The 16320-nt window shown below is 40.2% G+C and overlaps 1 protein-coding gene across 3 annotated transcripts in view; it reads left to right on the top strand.

Moving 5' to 3' along the window:
• CEMIP2 (cell migration inducing hyaluronidase 2) overlaps positions 1-16099 on the top strand; it is an 85940-nt gene extending 69841 nt beyond the window's left edge. For all 3 annotated transcript variants that reach the window (XM_030293215.2, XM_030293216.1, XM_030293214.1), the window contains 6 exons: positions 478-660; positions 4773-4992; positions 7408-7506; positions 11153-11307; positions 13628-13731; positions 14084-16099. In XM_030293215.2, coding sequence (XP_030149075.1) covers positions 478-660; positions 4773-4992; positions 7408-7506; positions 11153-11307; positions 13628-13731; positions 14084-14280 — 958 coding nt within the window. In that variant the 3' untranslated portion in view covers positions 14281-16099. The remainder of the gene's footprint in view (positions 1-477; positions 661-4772; positions 4993-7407; positions 7507-11152; positions 11308-13627; positions 13732-14083) is intronic.
• Positions 16100-16320: the final 221 nt, after the last annotated feature.

Here is a 16320-nt window from a genome sequence, read left to right as displayed (position 1 = left end):
CTTCGCATTCCGTGTGTGTCTGTCTCTCTCCCTCAAAAATAAGTAGACATTAAAAAAATTTTTTAAAGTTCTGTTCAAAGATTTTGCCCGGTGTATGCTTCCGCTATCAGGCTCTTAGTGTCTCCTCCATCTTCGTATACCCCATACCCAGCCATGTCACTTAACTTTATTCTCTTCTTGCAGTGCCTAAGTACATTTTATCCAACTTCTATTCACATTCCCTGAAGTCCTGTTGAAACTAAGACATTTTTTATAAGCCAGACAATTGTTGTATATATATATTGAGAAGTGTGGGGAACATACAAAGATAGGGTATTTGCTGGTATGTTGGGGTACAGGACTTCACTGTTAGTGGCTCAGTACACAGGAGAAATTTAAGGAGGAGAAAAATCGTGGCTGAAATTTACATATGCTATAATACTCAAAATTATATAGGCCTAAGTGTGAATTCATTGTTTTATTGTCTCTCCTTTACAGGAATGACTGGATTCGAGTTGGCCTCTGCTATCCATCCAACACAAGTTTTCAGGTTACCTTTGGCTTTTTACAGCGCCATAATGGCTCATTATCCAAAATGGAAGAGTATGAGCCTGTGCATTCACTGGAGGAATTGCAGAGAAAGCAGTCGGAGAGGAAATTCTATTTTGACTCCAGCGCGGGGTAATGAGGCACAACCAGTGAATGAGAATTATTGCTATTTTTCTTTAATGGTGAAATTACTAGTTCTTCACCCTAACTAAGAATAGGTTGTGATGTGACAGCTGTTTAGAAAAGCAGCTGATGTGGGTAATTCTCTGCTCATCACTATTAGAGGTTTAGAGACAGAATGCCTCGTAATTATAGTTGGCAGCAGGAATGAAATGAAGATGTTTGCCATATACCTATTAAGGCAATTTAGAGAGAGAAATTATCCTTGTCAGTAAAGAACCAGTAGGCCCAATGAAAAATCAAAATAATTTTTTTCTATCACAACCCTTAAGATGATTATTTACATGTGATATAGTTCATATTTCAGCAAAAGCTCTCTTTTTTTTTCTTCCTTTAAGGTGATCTTTCAAGTTGACCTTGAGTTTACAAAAAACAAAAACAAACCACTGTATAACCATGGCATATTTGCTTTCAACTCTCTCTAGGCTACATCTTTCCACTTTTTAATTCTAATCCTGTTCACCTGGGGTCCTGTTGGCTTTGTCTGCTTTTATCCAGTTACAGTCTCTCAGCCTTTGGGTTATGGTAGGCTCGATCTCCTGTACTCTTCCAACAAGTAGCATGCTCCTTTAGTATCCATTCCTTGAGCTGACATTCCTATCACGTGCCATCGTCTAGGTGCTGTAAAGATACTGATGTAAATAAGGCTCATTTCTTCCACAAATTCACAGTCCATTGAAGGATGTGGGCATGCCAAGCAAGTAATTAGAGAGCTAGAGGATTATATGCTGTAAATCCCGTAGCAGGATGTTCAGTAGGCCTTTTTCGGTAACCCAGAAGCTCGGTCTAGGACGCCCAGTCATGGGGCTAACTCCTGAGGAACCAGTAGGAGGAGATGGAAAGAGAGGGGTAAGGTGTCCCTAGGAGCAGTGTGGATAGATGCATGGAGGCATGGAAGAACGTGGCATGGCATGTTTGGGGAAAGACAAGTTCAGAATGGGGAGAAGGGTGGCGAGTCTGATGGGGGAATGAGGTCGGGTTTTAGTCGAGTGCCTTATTAGTTTTTGAATAAGATGCAGCTCGTTTGCCCTCCAGGACCCCTCCAGCAGCCAGTGTGGCCAGCTTAAGTCTTCTCTTACCATAATTGTCTCTGGTTTTCAGTTTCTAATTAGACTTAAAACACCCTACTTGGACTTTTCTTCTACAGATGACAGAAATTCCACATTCCCTATTGATTTTCCACAAAAATAAATGCAACACCTAAATTTGTGAGGATGGTCTGGGGATCACAAATTCATGATTAGCTGGGAAATATTTTGTTCGGCCGGGTATTTTATTTATTTATTTATTTATTTATTTATTTATTTATTTATTTATTTATTTATTTAAAATTTTTTAATCTTTATTTATTTTTGAGAGAAAGACAGAGCGTGAGCAGGGGAGGAGCAGAGAGAGAGGGAGACACAGAATCGGAAGCAGGCTCCAGGCCCCAAGCTGTCAGCACAGAGCCCGACTTGGGGTCGAACCCATGAACCGCGAAATCATGACCTGAGCCAAAGTCGGACGCTCAACTGACTGAGCCATCCAGGCGCCCTATTTTGTTTATTTTTAATTTACATCCAAGTTAGTTAGCATGTAATGCAACAATGATTTCAGGAGTAGATTCCTTAATGCCCCTTTCCCATTTAGCCCATTCCTCCCTCCCACAACGCCTCCAGCAACCCTCCGTTTGTTTTCTATATTTGAGAGTCTCCTATGTTTTGTCCCCCTCCCTATTTTGATATCATTTTTACTTACCTTCCCTTATATTCATCTGTTTTGTGTCTTTAAATTCCTAGTGTGAGTGAAGTCATAAGATATTTGTCTTTCTCTGATGGACTAGTTTCACTTAGCATAATACCCTCCAGCTCCATCCACATAGTTGCAAGTGGCAAGATTTCATTCTTTTTGATTGCCGAGTAACTCTATTGTATATATGTACCACATCTTTATCCATTCATCCATCGATGGACATTTACACTCTTTCCATACTTTGGCTATTGTTGATAGTGCTGCTATAAACATGGGGGTGCATGTGCCCCTTTGAAACAGCACACCTGTATCCCATGGATAAATACCTAGTAGTGCAATTGCTGGGTCGTAGGGCAGTTGTGTTTTTAATTTTTTGAGAAACCTCCATAGTGTTTTCCAGAGTGGCTGCACCAGCTTGCATTCCCACCAGCAGTGAAAAGAGATCCTCTTTCTACGCATCCTCGCTGACATCTTTTGTTGCCTGAGTTATTCATGTTAGCCATTATGACGAGTGTGAGGTGGTATCTCATTGTGGTTTTGATTTGTATTTCCCTGATGATGAGTGATGTTGAGCATATTTTCATGTGTCAGTTGGCTATCTGGATGTCTTCTTTGGAGAAGTGTCTATTCATGTCTTTTGCCCATTTCTTCAGTGGATTGTTTGTTTTTTGGGTGTTGAGTTGTATAAGTTTTTTATAGATTTTGGATACTAACCCTCTATCTGATATGTCATTTGCAAATATCTTCTCCCATTCCGTTGGTTGCTTTTTAGTTTTGCTGATTGTTTTCTTTGCTGTGCAAAAGTTTTTTATTTTGATGAGGTCCCAATAGTTCATTTCTGCTTTTGTTTCCCTTGCCTCTGGAGACGTATTGAGTAAGAAGTTGCTGCAGCCAAGGTCAAAGAGGTTTTTGCCTGCCTTCTCTAGGATTTTGATGGCTTCCTATCTTATGTTTAAGTCTTTCATCCATTTTAAGTTTATTTTTGCGTATGGTGTAAGAAAGTGGTCCAGGTTCATTTTTCTGCATGTCGCTGTCCAGTTTTCCCAGCACCACTTGCTGAAGAGACTATCTGTATACCATTGGATATTCTTTCCTGCTTTGTCAAAGATTGGTTGGCCAAACGTTTGTGGGTCCGTTTCTGGGTTCTCTATTCTGTTCCATTGATCTGAGTGTCTGTTTTTGTGCCAGTACCAGATTGTCTTGATGATTACAGCTTTGTAATACAGCTTGAAGTCCAGGATTATGATGCCTCCGGCTTTGGTTTTCTTTTTCAAGATTGCTTTGGCTATTTGGGTTCTTCTCTGGTTCTACACAAATTTTAGGATTGTTTGTTCTAGCTCTGTGAAGTATGCTGCTGTTATTTTGATAGGGATTGCTCAGCCAGGTATTTTTATAATCCCTCAGTCTCCAAGGTTCTCATTCTTTTTAATTCTATTCATTTTGACAATTTTTAATTGTATCTCAAAAAGCCCAGACCTAATTAGGTCCCTTTCATTCCTTCTGCATATATGTTAAAAGTATCGATGTTAGGACAATGGCTGATTTTTTTTCCTCAGTATCACAACTTTTCATTGTTCACTGACTTCCTATTAAAATATGAGTTCTTAATCTCTAGTAATCAATCACATTTGATCAAATGCTTTACAGTCTCCCCTTGGTTCAGAAACACTAGTTCCGCTGACAGACATTGGACTGTTGCCTGGAAGTGACTTTTCCATTCATCTTGGCAGCTGGAGGATCATTCAGAGTGGGCGTGACTATTCATTTCACTTGATTTTGGCCAAAGTACAGACAGAAGGACCTCAGGCCCATCTGCTCTTAGTAAACATCACAGGAACTGATGTGAGACCATATCTTGGCCTTAGCCAAGCAAGTCACAGTTGCTATTTTTATTATTTCAATTTTATGCCTTAAACCAAAATGATTTATAAACCAAAAAAAAAAAAAAAGAATAAACCACACTAATTTACAAAATCCTAAAACTCAATACAAGTCTAAAATTTTCCAAAGAATTTTTGAACCAAACCAAAGGCCATCCTCCCAAATTACCCATTGAACTAATTTAATCCAGAAATTAACTTTGATATGTTCCAGAATGCCTGAATTGGGTTATCAAAATATTTTCTGAACATAGTCTTTACATTTGACTTAGGACCCTAGGAGGATAGAAAGGAATGAGAAACAACTTTATTACTTTTATAATTTATTTTCTTTTAAGGAAAAGTTACTTTATTAGAGGAATGTCCCTTTAGGCCATGAGCTGATCTGAGGAATTTTTGTAGTTTTGTGAGTGTCAGTCTAACACCCTATGGATTGGTTTGTGTTCTACACAGGTTACTATTTTTGTATCTCAAAGCCAAAAGCCACAGGGATGGCCACAGTTACTGTTCATCTCAGGGATGCGAAAGAGTCAAGATCCAGGCAGCAACGGACTCAAAAGACATCAGTAACTGCATGGCCAAAGCTTATCCTCAGTATTACAGGAAGCCATCAGCACTCAAGCGCATGCCATCCATGCTCACTGGGCTTTGTCAAGGCTGCGGGACCCGCCAGGTAAACAAGGAAGAAAAGTGGACTGTGGGTTGAGAGAAAGAATGAAAATTTTTTTTTTTTTTTGGGGGTTTTTTTTTTTTTGTTTTTTGGTTTTTTTTTTTTTTTTTTTTTTTTGCAATAGGCACATTTTTCTTTGAAACATCTGTATTGCCAAGTTAGAAATATTGCATGGTTTCTCCTGAATTGTGGCCCATTGTTTAGAATGTGATGGTTATAAGAAGCAAACTAGTCCAAATTCATAATAAAAATATCTTACCCCTGTAATATGTCAGTTTATCCTGGATGACTATAGACGTTTTGGTCCTCATCTTTTTTCCCCCCTCAGGTGTGATTCTGTTACAATATTGCTATTGGGTTTACATTTCAATGATGTAGAAAAATACGTTGTTTTATTGATGACTGTAAAATTTCTCTTCCAAAAATGCACTTGATATGAAAATTATTTCCTTTTTTTTCAAGGTTGGAAGTGATTAATTTTGAAGCATGTGCTATTATATTTATCTGTAGTTAAAAGTACAAACTAACTTGGGCTAGAAGTGAAATGCTTCACCTGACATATTCTTAATTATAAAGTTTCTCTCTGGGTCTTAAGAAAACATGACATTGAAAGTCCAAAATATGAGCTCAAATTGGGCATGGGGTTTCTAAAGGAAGTCAGACCAATTCTAAGTGAAAAAGAAGTGTAGAATTAATATTTAACCTTTACAGAAACAAATATGGGTTAAGGGAAACGGTTCTCAAAGTGGGGTCTCCAGACTGACAGCATCAGCATCACCTGGGAACTTGTGAAATATTAGAATTCTTGGTCCCATGCCAATCCTACTGAATCAGAAATGTTTCTCCTTTGTTTTTGCCTATTGGTGATAGTAAGAGTAGGGATTTTTTTTCCTTCCTATTATGTTATATGGTAAGTATATTTTCAATGGCAGTTCACTATCACAGTTTCAGTGTTTCATGTCCCTGTGCCACCTCTATTCTCCAACTCAACTAAAACTCTACCACCAACCCACCGACCAACCAACCAACTAACCAATCAACCCACCCACCAACCCACCAACCCACCACCCATGTACCTGAAGAAGTTTATATAGATCCTTGCCTGTCCCATGTAATGTCTTAACTGCTATAGTGGCATTTTTAGATAATCTTTGTGGAAAAGTCAATTCTCCAGCCCAATTCTCAAGTTGAATTTGTTAAGAAAGTTCTTCATTACTGACAAGATAATATAATTTATAGTTACGACTCCAACATTATAATTTCTAAAAATAATCATCATAGGAAATAGCCTGTCTTGTTAAATGGTTCCATACCTTAATGTTTAGCATTCTTTGTTGTGTGTGTGTGTGTGTGTGTGTGTGTGTGCGTGTGCGCACGCGCGCATGCACGCGCATGTGCTTGAAACATTGGTTAGAATTTATTTTTTTGAAAATACCGATGATATATATTGGTGCAATTGCATGGTACTTGAAGTATTTGAAAACATCACTTTTACTTGGAGATTTGAGGGAATGAGTTTGTTTTGAATATTAAAAACAGGCACATGTACCTTAGGAGTAAATAGGAAAATTCACATGAAATTTTGACTCCAAACCTGAGACTCAAAGAAATGTGGAGCTTCTGAATGTTTAGTATCATGATGTCTCATGACTATTTGCCCTTGTGAGGAAGTTGTTGACATCCATTCAGAAAGATATATACTTTAGGTGCTCAGTTGTGTGAGAAGCTTGCTTTAGAATGAGAAGAAAGCCTTTAGGGAGGAGGGAGGAGGTGGGATTTGGAGGCTGGGAGTGATTTTGAGGAGTAGAAGGAAACAAGGACACTCTTGGGAGGGAACAGCATCTGCAAAGGCAGAATTTTGGCAGGAAAGGAGATGAAGCCCTGTGGGAAAGCAAAGTTGCTGCACTGTGTGTGGAATGTGCTAGAACAGTGGGTTAGGGGCCCGTACATAAGGCGTGGCTTGATTTATGGGACACATTGCAAGTCTGGTAGAAGAATTTAGCCTGGTGATGCACAGCCTACTAAAAGGTTTTGAACAGGGTAATCCTTGTCATCTATACTTCTTAGTTCGGGAGTGACTCAGTCCCTATTTAAGATAACTGGTCTGAAAAGGACCTTTAAAAACATTTGTGACTATTGTTTGCATAAAGTGTTTATAAGTGTAAAGCACACTTACTTAGTCATTTGCAGAGTTGGTTTTATTAATAAGAGTACAATTATTTGAGACTGGGATTATTCCAGAAGGTGAGGAACAATCACTTCTTGTGTTACATCTGTATCAAAACATGGAATTCTAGGCCATGCAATATGTACAAAGGGGGAAAAAACACCATTGGGTTTGGTATAATTGGGTTTAATTTGAGGCCCTTTTGAAGGAAGATGCAGTTGACGTTAACATGGAATTTCCTCCCCGTTTAGGTGGTGTTTACTAGTGATCCTCATAAAAGCTACCTCCCCGTGCAATTCCAGTCACCCAGTAAAGCAGAGACTCAGCGTGGAGACCTGTCTGTGATCTCCGTAAGTACCATCTGACATGTACCCTGCCTCAGTTTCTCACTTTGATATTTCATCCCGGTGACATGAATCATCTCTGGCAATAGTCCCTGGGTGGCAAGCAATGTAATAAAAGTTATAAGTACCTCCTAAACATTTGCAGTTTTAAATAAGTTCAAACTTACTAAAAAATCTTTTTTTTTTTTTTCTCAGTAGATTGTCTTTACTGATTACTTTGAGGTGAATGTCAAAATTTGTTCACGAAGTGTTAGTTGTCTGTTCTGGGCAAGTTTATGGAAGTAAAGGCCTAAACCTCATCGCCAACACTTAGAATTGGGGTTAAGAGCCAAGCTCGCCAGTGGTAACCAGCTGTTGGCATGAGATCTGTCCAAAACCAGATTGACCCAAGTGCCACTGTGTTAGGAACTCTTGTGGTGGCAGGTATGTAGCCATCCAAGTGACATCCAGCCTGGGCCTGGTCCCAGTCTCGCGTGGTCTCTTTAAAGGCCCCTCTTTTTTAACTTTTATAATTGAAATATAGCTGACATACAATGTTATATTAGTTCCAGGCACAGCAGGTTTGACAGCTGTATACATTATGAAATGCTCACCATGGTAAGTGTAGTTACCACCTGACACCATATGAAGTTATTACAATATTGTTGACTCTATTCCCTACGCTGTACTTTTCTTCCCTGTGATTTATTTATTTTATAACTGGAGGTCTGTACCTCTAAATCCCCTTCACCTGCTTGACCCATCCTCTAACCATACGAGCCCAGTGTTTTAAAGTGGTGGGCAACACAATCACAAATCCATATGTTGTGTGTTGACAAAATTCTACCTTACTCTTATTTTCCTTCCCAATTTTTTACTCGTGTTAAAGTATTTATAACATAACATTCATCATCTTAACCATTTTTTAGGGTTTTCTTTTTTAAGTTTATTTATTTATTTTGAGAGAGAGAATCCCAAGCTCTCAGTGCAGAGACCAACACGGGGCTCGATCCTACGAACTGTAAAATCATGACTTGAGCTGAAATCAAGAGTCAGACACTTAACCTACTGAGCTACCCAGGCGCCCCAATCATCTTAATCATTTTTAAGTGTGCAGCTCAGTGGCATGAAGTCCATGGATATTGTTGTGCAGGTATCCCCACCATCCATTTCCAGGTCTGAACTCTGAATTAAGAGCTTTGTAGCAACTCTGAATTAAGTGTATCTCTACTGGGGCACTTGGGTGGCTTAGTCAGTAAAGTGTCCGACTTCGGCTCAGGTCATGACCTCGCGGTTCGTGAGCTCGAGCCCTGCGTCAGGCTTTGTGCTGACAGCCCAGGGCCTGGAGCCTGCTCAGATTCTGGGTCTCCCTCTCCCTCTGCCTCTCCCCAGCTCAGGCGCTATCTCTCTCTCTCTCTCTCTCTCTCTGTCTCAAAAATAAACAAGTTAAAACAAGAATATCCCTACTTAAGGGGGGAGGGTGAAATGAGGCATTCCTGATCAGCAGGCATGTAGTTTCAATTGAGTAAGATACATAAACTCTCAAGAGCTGCTGTACAACGTTGTCCCCACAGTCCACAATTATGTATTGCACACTTAAAATTTGTTAAGCGGTTGGATCTCATGACCACACACAAATATTAAAAATAAATAGAGAAGATTCCTATTTAAAGGTAGCCCAAAGATTTCCCAACTGTATATTTATGCCTACTATCCTGTGTTAGCAACTGCTTGTTTTGTACTATGTTTGAGATGTGATTTTTTTTGGCATGAAATTTGTTAACTCAGTATCTCAATGCCGTCGGCTACCTGGAGAGCCTGATCCTAGCCGGTTGGCATGGTATCTGGGTGGGAGTCAGTTGTGTAATGGAAGCAAGTGGGTGCTGAGTCTTTCGGCTCTATTAACTTCACTAAATAATTTAAGAAGATACTGCTTTGCTCAAAAAAATCTCAGGCAGGCTCTGCTCCAGGGTCGGAAGACTTTGTTTTGTTTTGTTTTGTTTTGGTAAGTTTTATTTTTATTTTGAAAGAGAGAACGTGAGCATGGCAGGGGCAGGGAGAAAGGGAGAGAGAGAGAGAATCCCAAGCAGGCTCCACACTGTCAGTGCAAGGCCTGACACAGGGCTTGCACTCAAGAACTGTGAGATCATGACCTGAGCCAAAACCAAGAGTCAGACGCTTAACCGACTGAACCACCCAGGTGCCCTGTGAAGACATTTTTTTTAAAACTCCGTTGCTGCATACTGGGTGCTCGGGACCCCAAAAAAGTCACAGAACATTGTATTTTGTCACATTTGCCTCCAGTGCTTTCTCCTTGCGGTACCTGAAGAGTCTTTGCTAGGACATGGCGTTGCTTGAGTCTGTGTGGAAAGTGCTGTGTTTCTTTAAGCAGTAGGTCTTAGGGGATTCTTTGCAAAAGGACAGTTTAAGCGTGTTGGGTATCATTATATATTTTTTCTCAGATGTATCTTAATTTTATGTATTCTGAGTTTTAAAAACAAGTGTCTTAAAAACACTTCCAGTCTTTCCAAATATAAAAGGGTACTTTACCTCAAGGATTTCCAGAATTATTCTCTAGATTAGAGCAATATAAACATAGCGAAAAAGTCATTTTGATTCCTGTGAGACTAGTAGCGATTAGAAATAAAATTTCAATATAATTTCCCCAAACAAGTACAGGTGCGGTGGTGATAGCATTTCTCCTTGGTTAGCCTTTAGTATAGTTTATAATTTTACACAATTTATTTCTTTTTTTTTTTAAGGAAAACTTTCTTCTTAAGTTTTTATTGATTTATTTACGTAATCTCTGCACTCGATTTGGGGCTTGAACTCACAACCCTGAGATCAGAAGCCACACGCTCATCCGACTGAGCCAGCCAAATGCCCCAATTTTACACATTTTAGGTAGGAACAGTGCCTGTGGCTTAAATTGGTGTTGAATCATTTTTTTAGTCTGGTGAGGGTTTTTTTTTCCTTCTTTTTTGACTGATGAATTAATGATATTTGGATGTGTCTGGCGTTCCTTTTTCTTCAAGAAGTCTCAAACTGCTAATTTAGTTTAAAGAGGACTACTGGAAACTTCAGCTCACAATAATTGTGAACCAAATCTATTACTACCTTGTGGCTTAAATCCTGGTGAAATGACCACTTTTCCATTTTGATTTTACAGGAGAGCTATGGATGGAAAAAAGGAGATGAGGCCATCTGGCTCCTCTCCTGTTCCAAACCTAAACTCTAATGGGGGGCTTACGTGTGGGGGGAGGTGTGGTATTTTTTTTCTGAACCAATGGGACATTAAGTGAGCTATCGGAGCTGCAGTACAAGGCTATCAACTGATCTTTCACTGAGTTTGCAAGCATTGGCCCCAGTGAGAGAGTGTGTGCAAAAATTAATCCCGTACACATGCAGAGTCACGCTGCTCAACTGAGTGCCTCCATTGAGATACCTTTCTCGAGCATCTATCCCAACAGTAAAGACCAATCGAGGCGCAGTCTAGAGGACACTGGCTTAGTTTCAGATGTTGGTGGAGAAAGAATAAATGGATCATGCAGCTTGAATCCTGGAACTATAATTTGAATCATGGGTTTAGAAGACAGAGGGACGGACTAGAAAAATGAACCATCCTGGAGATATGAAATGGTGGTGACGGCGGAAGACGTTTCTCTCTTCTCAGGTCAACGGCACCGACTTTACCATCCAAAATCCGGGTGTTCTCCTCCTCGTTGTGGATGCCTGCAGCGTTCCTTTCCGCTTAACGGCAAAGAAGGTTTTCTCTCTTGCTGATATCAGTCGCTTGGAAGAGTATTTGAGAACAGGCATCCCTCCAAGGTAGGTGAAGCTTGCTCTGTAAGAGGGACAAGTCACCTTGAGCAAGTGACACCCGGTTAACTCTGAGCTTTGGTTTGTCTTTCCACCCTTTTCCTCGGTGGGCACTTACGGCTGTTGAAAGGTATCCATTCCTTCCTCTTCTCAGATGGACACCCCTGTGGTCTAAAGTACCTATCATTGATAAGTGAAAGTCGGGCTATTAGAAGAGTTTGCAAATAGTGTAAAGGCTCTTTGAAGGGGAATTGTTCTGTATTTTGGAGCTTTACTGTCCCACATTTTAGCATTTGGTTGATCTGCTTTGCACCTAACTCACTCAGAAGGTTCATTACTGATGTAAGCAATTTTATACACAATTTTGCCTTTGTGGCCATCTGTCCCACTGATAAGCCCCCCAGATGGCATTGTGCTGTGAATTCATCCCCTGGCTCACATGGAAGTGACTGGAAAGGAGTCAACTGATTTTTAAGCAGTTGAGTATCTGGTTTCTCTTTTCAGAGCCCTGGTCTGATTGGTTTTGTTTTGTTGGTCTCTGAAGAAGCAGGCACATGAACAAAACCTTTCTTTTTGGGGATTGGTTAGACCCTGCCTAGAGGCAAGGTGATGAATTCAGGCTCCTTTCTGCCTTCCTTGGTTGTGCTACAGACATTGATTTACATGCAGATCTTCAGTTAGTGAAGTAACTAAGGGAGGGACATAAGCTTCCTGGGGAGTAAAGTCCTGTCTAGTTTTTGAACACATCTTCGGTTATCTGATGACTTACGCTCATTACACTTTACAGAACCAGGTCTCAGGAAGTCCCCTAAAGTCATTGGATTATTTGAGTGTAATATACAATGTGCATGTGTAGCCCTGTCTTCTGCCTTAAGATACTTGTAGGGAATTCCAAGGCCTCAGTTTTCTTTCAGGATTTAAAACTTTTCCCAGTGGTGGAAACACAGGTACTCAGTCCACCTAAGACAATCCATAGTGTACCTCTCACCACCAATATTTAGGGTAACTTGGTGTCCTGCACGGTACCCTATAGACTTAAGAGTTAAAACCAAGTCATTAAAAAGTCACAAGGTTGTTTCTAGAAAGGAGACCGAAGGAAGACTTTTAAAATCTGGGTAGTGCTGTGCTTGTTCATCCGGGTTGGTGACATAAGTATGTTTAGTGGGCAGAAATTCGGTGTAAATATTTTTTTTCGGTGTAAATACTTTACTGTCTGTGTGTTGTGTCTTAACAAAGTGTTAAGAGGTTATGGCGCAACTGGGAGTGACTTCTGGAGATACTGTGCACGTATTGGGCGGGGGGGGGGGGGGGGGGCAGTGGGGACCTGTAAGTGATCTCCATGGGACTAGCCTGAAGGGAATCAGACCTGTAGAGTTGCTATGGTCAGACCTCTGTTCTGAGTCTGAATGGTCACCACTGCTTTAGAATGACTTCAGAGAATCCATACCAACCTAAAACTTCTGGATCTTAATAAAACATGTCAGGACCCTCATTAAGAAAATGAATACTGATGGATATAAGCAAGTTGAAGAAAAGGATAGATTTTCCCTGTTTCTAGAGGGAAAGTTAATATTGTAAAGATGTCACTCTACCTACATAAATAGAAATTTAACACATTTCCATCAGTGTCCTAATAGGTTACTTTTCTATTGTCCTTGACAGTTGGTACTGAAATTCATCTGGAAGAATAAATGTGGGAGAGTAATAAAATATTTGTAGACAACTTAAAATAATACAGGGGGGCTTGTTTTATAAGATATTAAAATAAATCATGAGGCCATAGTAATTAAGCCAGCATAGCATTGGCAGAGGAGAGCGGAGAGGTCAGGAGAAGAGAAAATCCACAAACAGATCTAAGTATATATGTTGCTGTGCTACATAGCAAACAGGGCAATTTAAACCAAACCATGGGGCACAGGTTTTATTTCTTTTTAGAATTGATGTTTATTAATTTATTTGATAAATAGATAATAGGACTTAAATAGATAAGTAGAGTATCTGAAACAAACAAAACTAACCTCCTCTGTTAGTTTATTCCATAAAAGAGCAGAGTCCCAATTTGTTCACTGGGTCAACTGACCTAAATGACCTTTGCCTTCCCTACTCTTGGAGACACCTTGGAATAGCAACACAGTTCTGGGTGGGTCAGGGGAGCCAAACTTGGAACAGCAGGAAGGTGAAAAGCATCTGTTTTTGTTTTTTTTTTTCTGTTTGTTTTGAGTTCTGCTTTTATCTAGCATATCTATGGTGTACTCAGTTCAGAAAGGTACTCAATTAACACATGCTGATTTACTGAAATTCCCTCCAACTTTCTAACTTTTACATACAGGTCAATTGTTTTGTTGAGCACAAGAGGAGAAATAAAGCATTTGAATATTTCAGAATCGTTAGTACCTCTGGGATTAGCCAAACCAGCTCATCTTTATAACAAAGGTTTGTATTTGTATTATTCTATGGAGTTCTTATGAGTCCAGCCACATGAGCATTTTTATGGTGGACTATGGCCCTCAGATTGTTTTCATGAGCTTATTTTGCTGAAGCGGGCATCATTAAGATAATCTTTAAATAAGGAAACATTATTAGAGGAAGCGTTTGGGGATGTGGTTTGTTATTTGGGGCAAGAGGTGGGTGGTAAGAGTTCAATGGCTGACGTAAGGAAGGATAGTTTTTTTGTGTTTATAACTGTCTTTGTTTTGCTCACCTCCGACTCACCTCCCGCATTATCTTGCCTGAAACTAGTAGATGTACGAATTACACTTTTTTTTGTTATTGTTTGTTTTTAAAGGGAGTACCATATTTTTGGGATTCAGCGGAAACTTTAAACCATCATGGGCTAAGCTATTCACCAGTCCTGCTGGCCAGGGCCTTGGGCTGCTTGAACAATTCATACCTTTGCAGCTGGATGAATATGGTTGTCACAGAACCAGCGCTGTCCGCAGAAGAGACCTGGAACTATTGATGCAGACTTCAAAAGCACATTAGAGACTCTCTGTAACTTAAGTGCTGGGGGAAAAAAATGTGAACTAACTTATTTAATTTATGGCATTTTTAAAGTGACACTGTTAACCCAACGGAACCATTTTCCTATTTGATCCAGAAAGGGGAAAAGAGAGCTTAAAGTGATCGCTTAAATACCAGCTCACGCACCTTCTAGTTGTACAAAGTGTTGAAGAATTTATTTGTATTTGTTAGGCTGGTATATTCAGAGAGCGGTTCGATTCCCCACCTTCCACTCTGTGTGTTTTAGTGACTGTAAGCAGTGCTTTCCTTTTTGCATCACAGGATGTCATGGGACAAGGCAGGGGCCTCCGAGGGTCAGCCCAAGTCCTTGAGCAAACCAGCTCTTGTAGCACCTCATATACTTGAAGGCTGATGCCCAGTTGTGTCATTGGCTTTGGGTCCACAGTTGACCTGGGTGGCTGGCAAGTTCACTGATGCCTTGGGCTCTGGATCTGGGCTGGCAGCCTTTGCCAATTGTATAGGATACTCAATGGCAGTTTTCCATATGGCAGCTCAGGCCCAGCTCATGCCCTTTTTTGCCTGGGCATGTGCTATTTTTATTCGTTTGTACATTGATTCCTTCCAAGGGTTTAACTTTCAAACAGAAAGGATACTGGGACAAAAGGGCTTTAGGGATTTGACGTCCCTCATAAATCTGCGCCCATGGGCAAAAATTTGATCTGCACCAAGGTCTGAAGTTGTTGGGACCATATTTGCAGCTTTAATTCTTAACCTGTTTCAACTGTATATTCGTGTTTAAAACGCAGAGCTGAGCTGAATATTTACTTTTTTTTTTTTAGAGAAGGCCGTTTTCCTGAACTGTAAACTTGGGTTGTTTCAACTTGCACAAAGGAAGTCTGTTCTTGGGGTTGCTCCTGCACCTGGTTTTTGTTGTTGTTTTTATGTGTGGATTTTTTTTAAAGCTTTTCTGCTCCCCATCCTGCCAGGAAAATTGCAGAAAGCTTAAGGATACCCCAAAATGTTACACTCAGGGGGAGAAAAAAGGGAGAGCCTTTTAAGGGTCAGAATCATGGAGGAGACCTTCAGAAACAGTACTCTGTATAGCCTTAGAGGAGTTAGTCACTCTTAATTAATTAAATTGTTAGAGCCAATGTTTTAAAAAAGTGCCATGATGCCCTATTTCCCTTCCCCCCGCGTGTTCTGTCAGCGAGAATTGCATGTGGTAGAAAGATTGGCCCCACAGCCGGGCCGGTGACCACACCAAGAGGAGAGAAGGATCAAAATGCCTTTACCTTTTCCGAAACCTGTAATACATGAAGTGTATGAAGACACGGCCGTGGCGAGATGGTAGGAAGTGTGTTCAGGCTCACTTGGTCCTGAATACAGACACACTCGTTTTCCTCCACCGAGAGCAAAGGCTGAGGGCCTGTCCCTTTGTGTCCATGAGAAACTGCAGAGCAGCTCTGTGACTTCTGTTGACTTTACAAAATATGCTACCTCAAAATGCTGCCGATAAACCATTCTAACTCTAAGTGCTCTTGCTAAGGGCACATGTCTTAAAGTTTAAGGCTGTTTTTGTTTTTTTTCTTTTGTATCTTGATGAACAAGATCTTACCTATGAAATATATTATTGGATCATGGTTCCTGAAGGTGATTAAAGTCTGTTTGTGTGTGTGTTTTTTACGACTTAAGTATCTCTTGTGTGTGTTTTTTAGAGTTTGGTTCTTTAAAGATTTGGAGAGGCTATGTAAGTTCCAAGGCACTCGTTTTTTTCTGATTTATATGCTAATAATCAGGGCCTAAGTTAAATAAATAAAAATGTGTGTGCATGTATTTTTTATATATTGTGTGTGACTCAATCAATCAATCATTTTTTTATTCCAGATTGCAGCTGTAAAGAAGCTATCGGCAGAGATGAGGAAGGGAAGCCGTCTGCCAAGTAGATTTTGAAAGACTAAGCCGCAGAGGGACAGGGATCACATTCTCAACCTTGCCTGCACATTGGAATTGCCTGGCAGCTTTAAAAAATACAAAGGCCTGGGCCCCACCCCCCACCCCTAC

The sequence above is a fragment of the Lynx canadensis genome, chromosome D4 (assembly GCF_007474595.2).
Source record: "Lynx canadensis isolate LIC74 chromosome D4, mLynCan4.pri.v2, whole genome shotgun sequence".
In the NCBI taxonomy this organism is placed as follows: Eukaryota; Metazoa; Chordata; class Mammalia; order Carnivora; family Felidae; genus Lynx; species Lynx canadensis.
The sequence above is the reverse complement of the archived record's forward strand: the minus strand, read 5'-3'. Positions and strand labels throughout refer to the sequence as shown.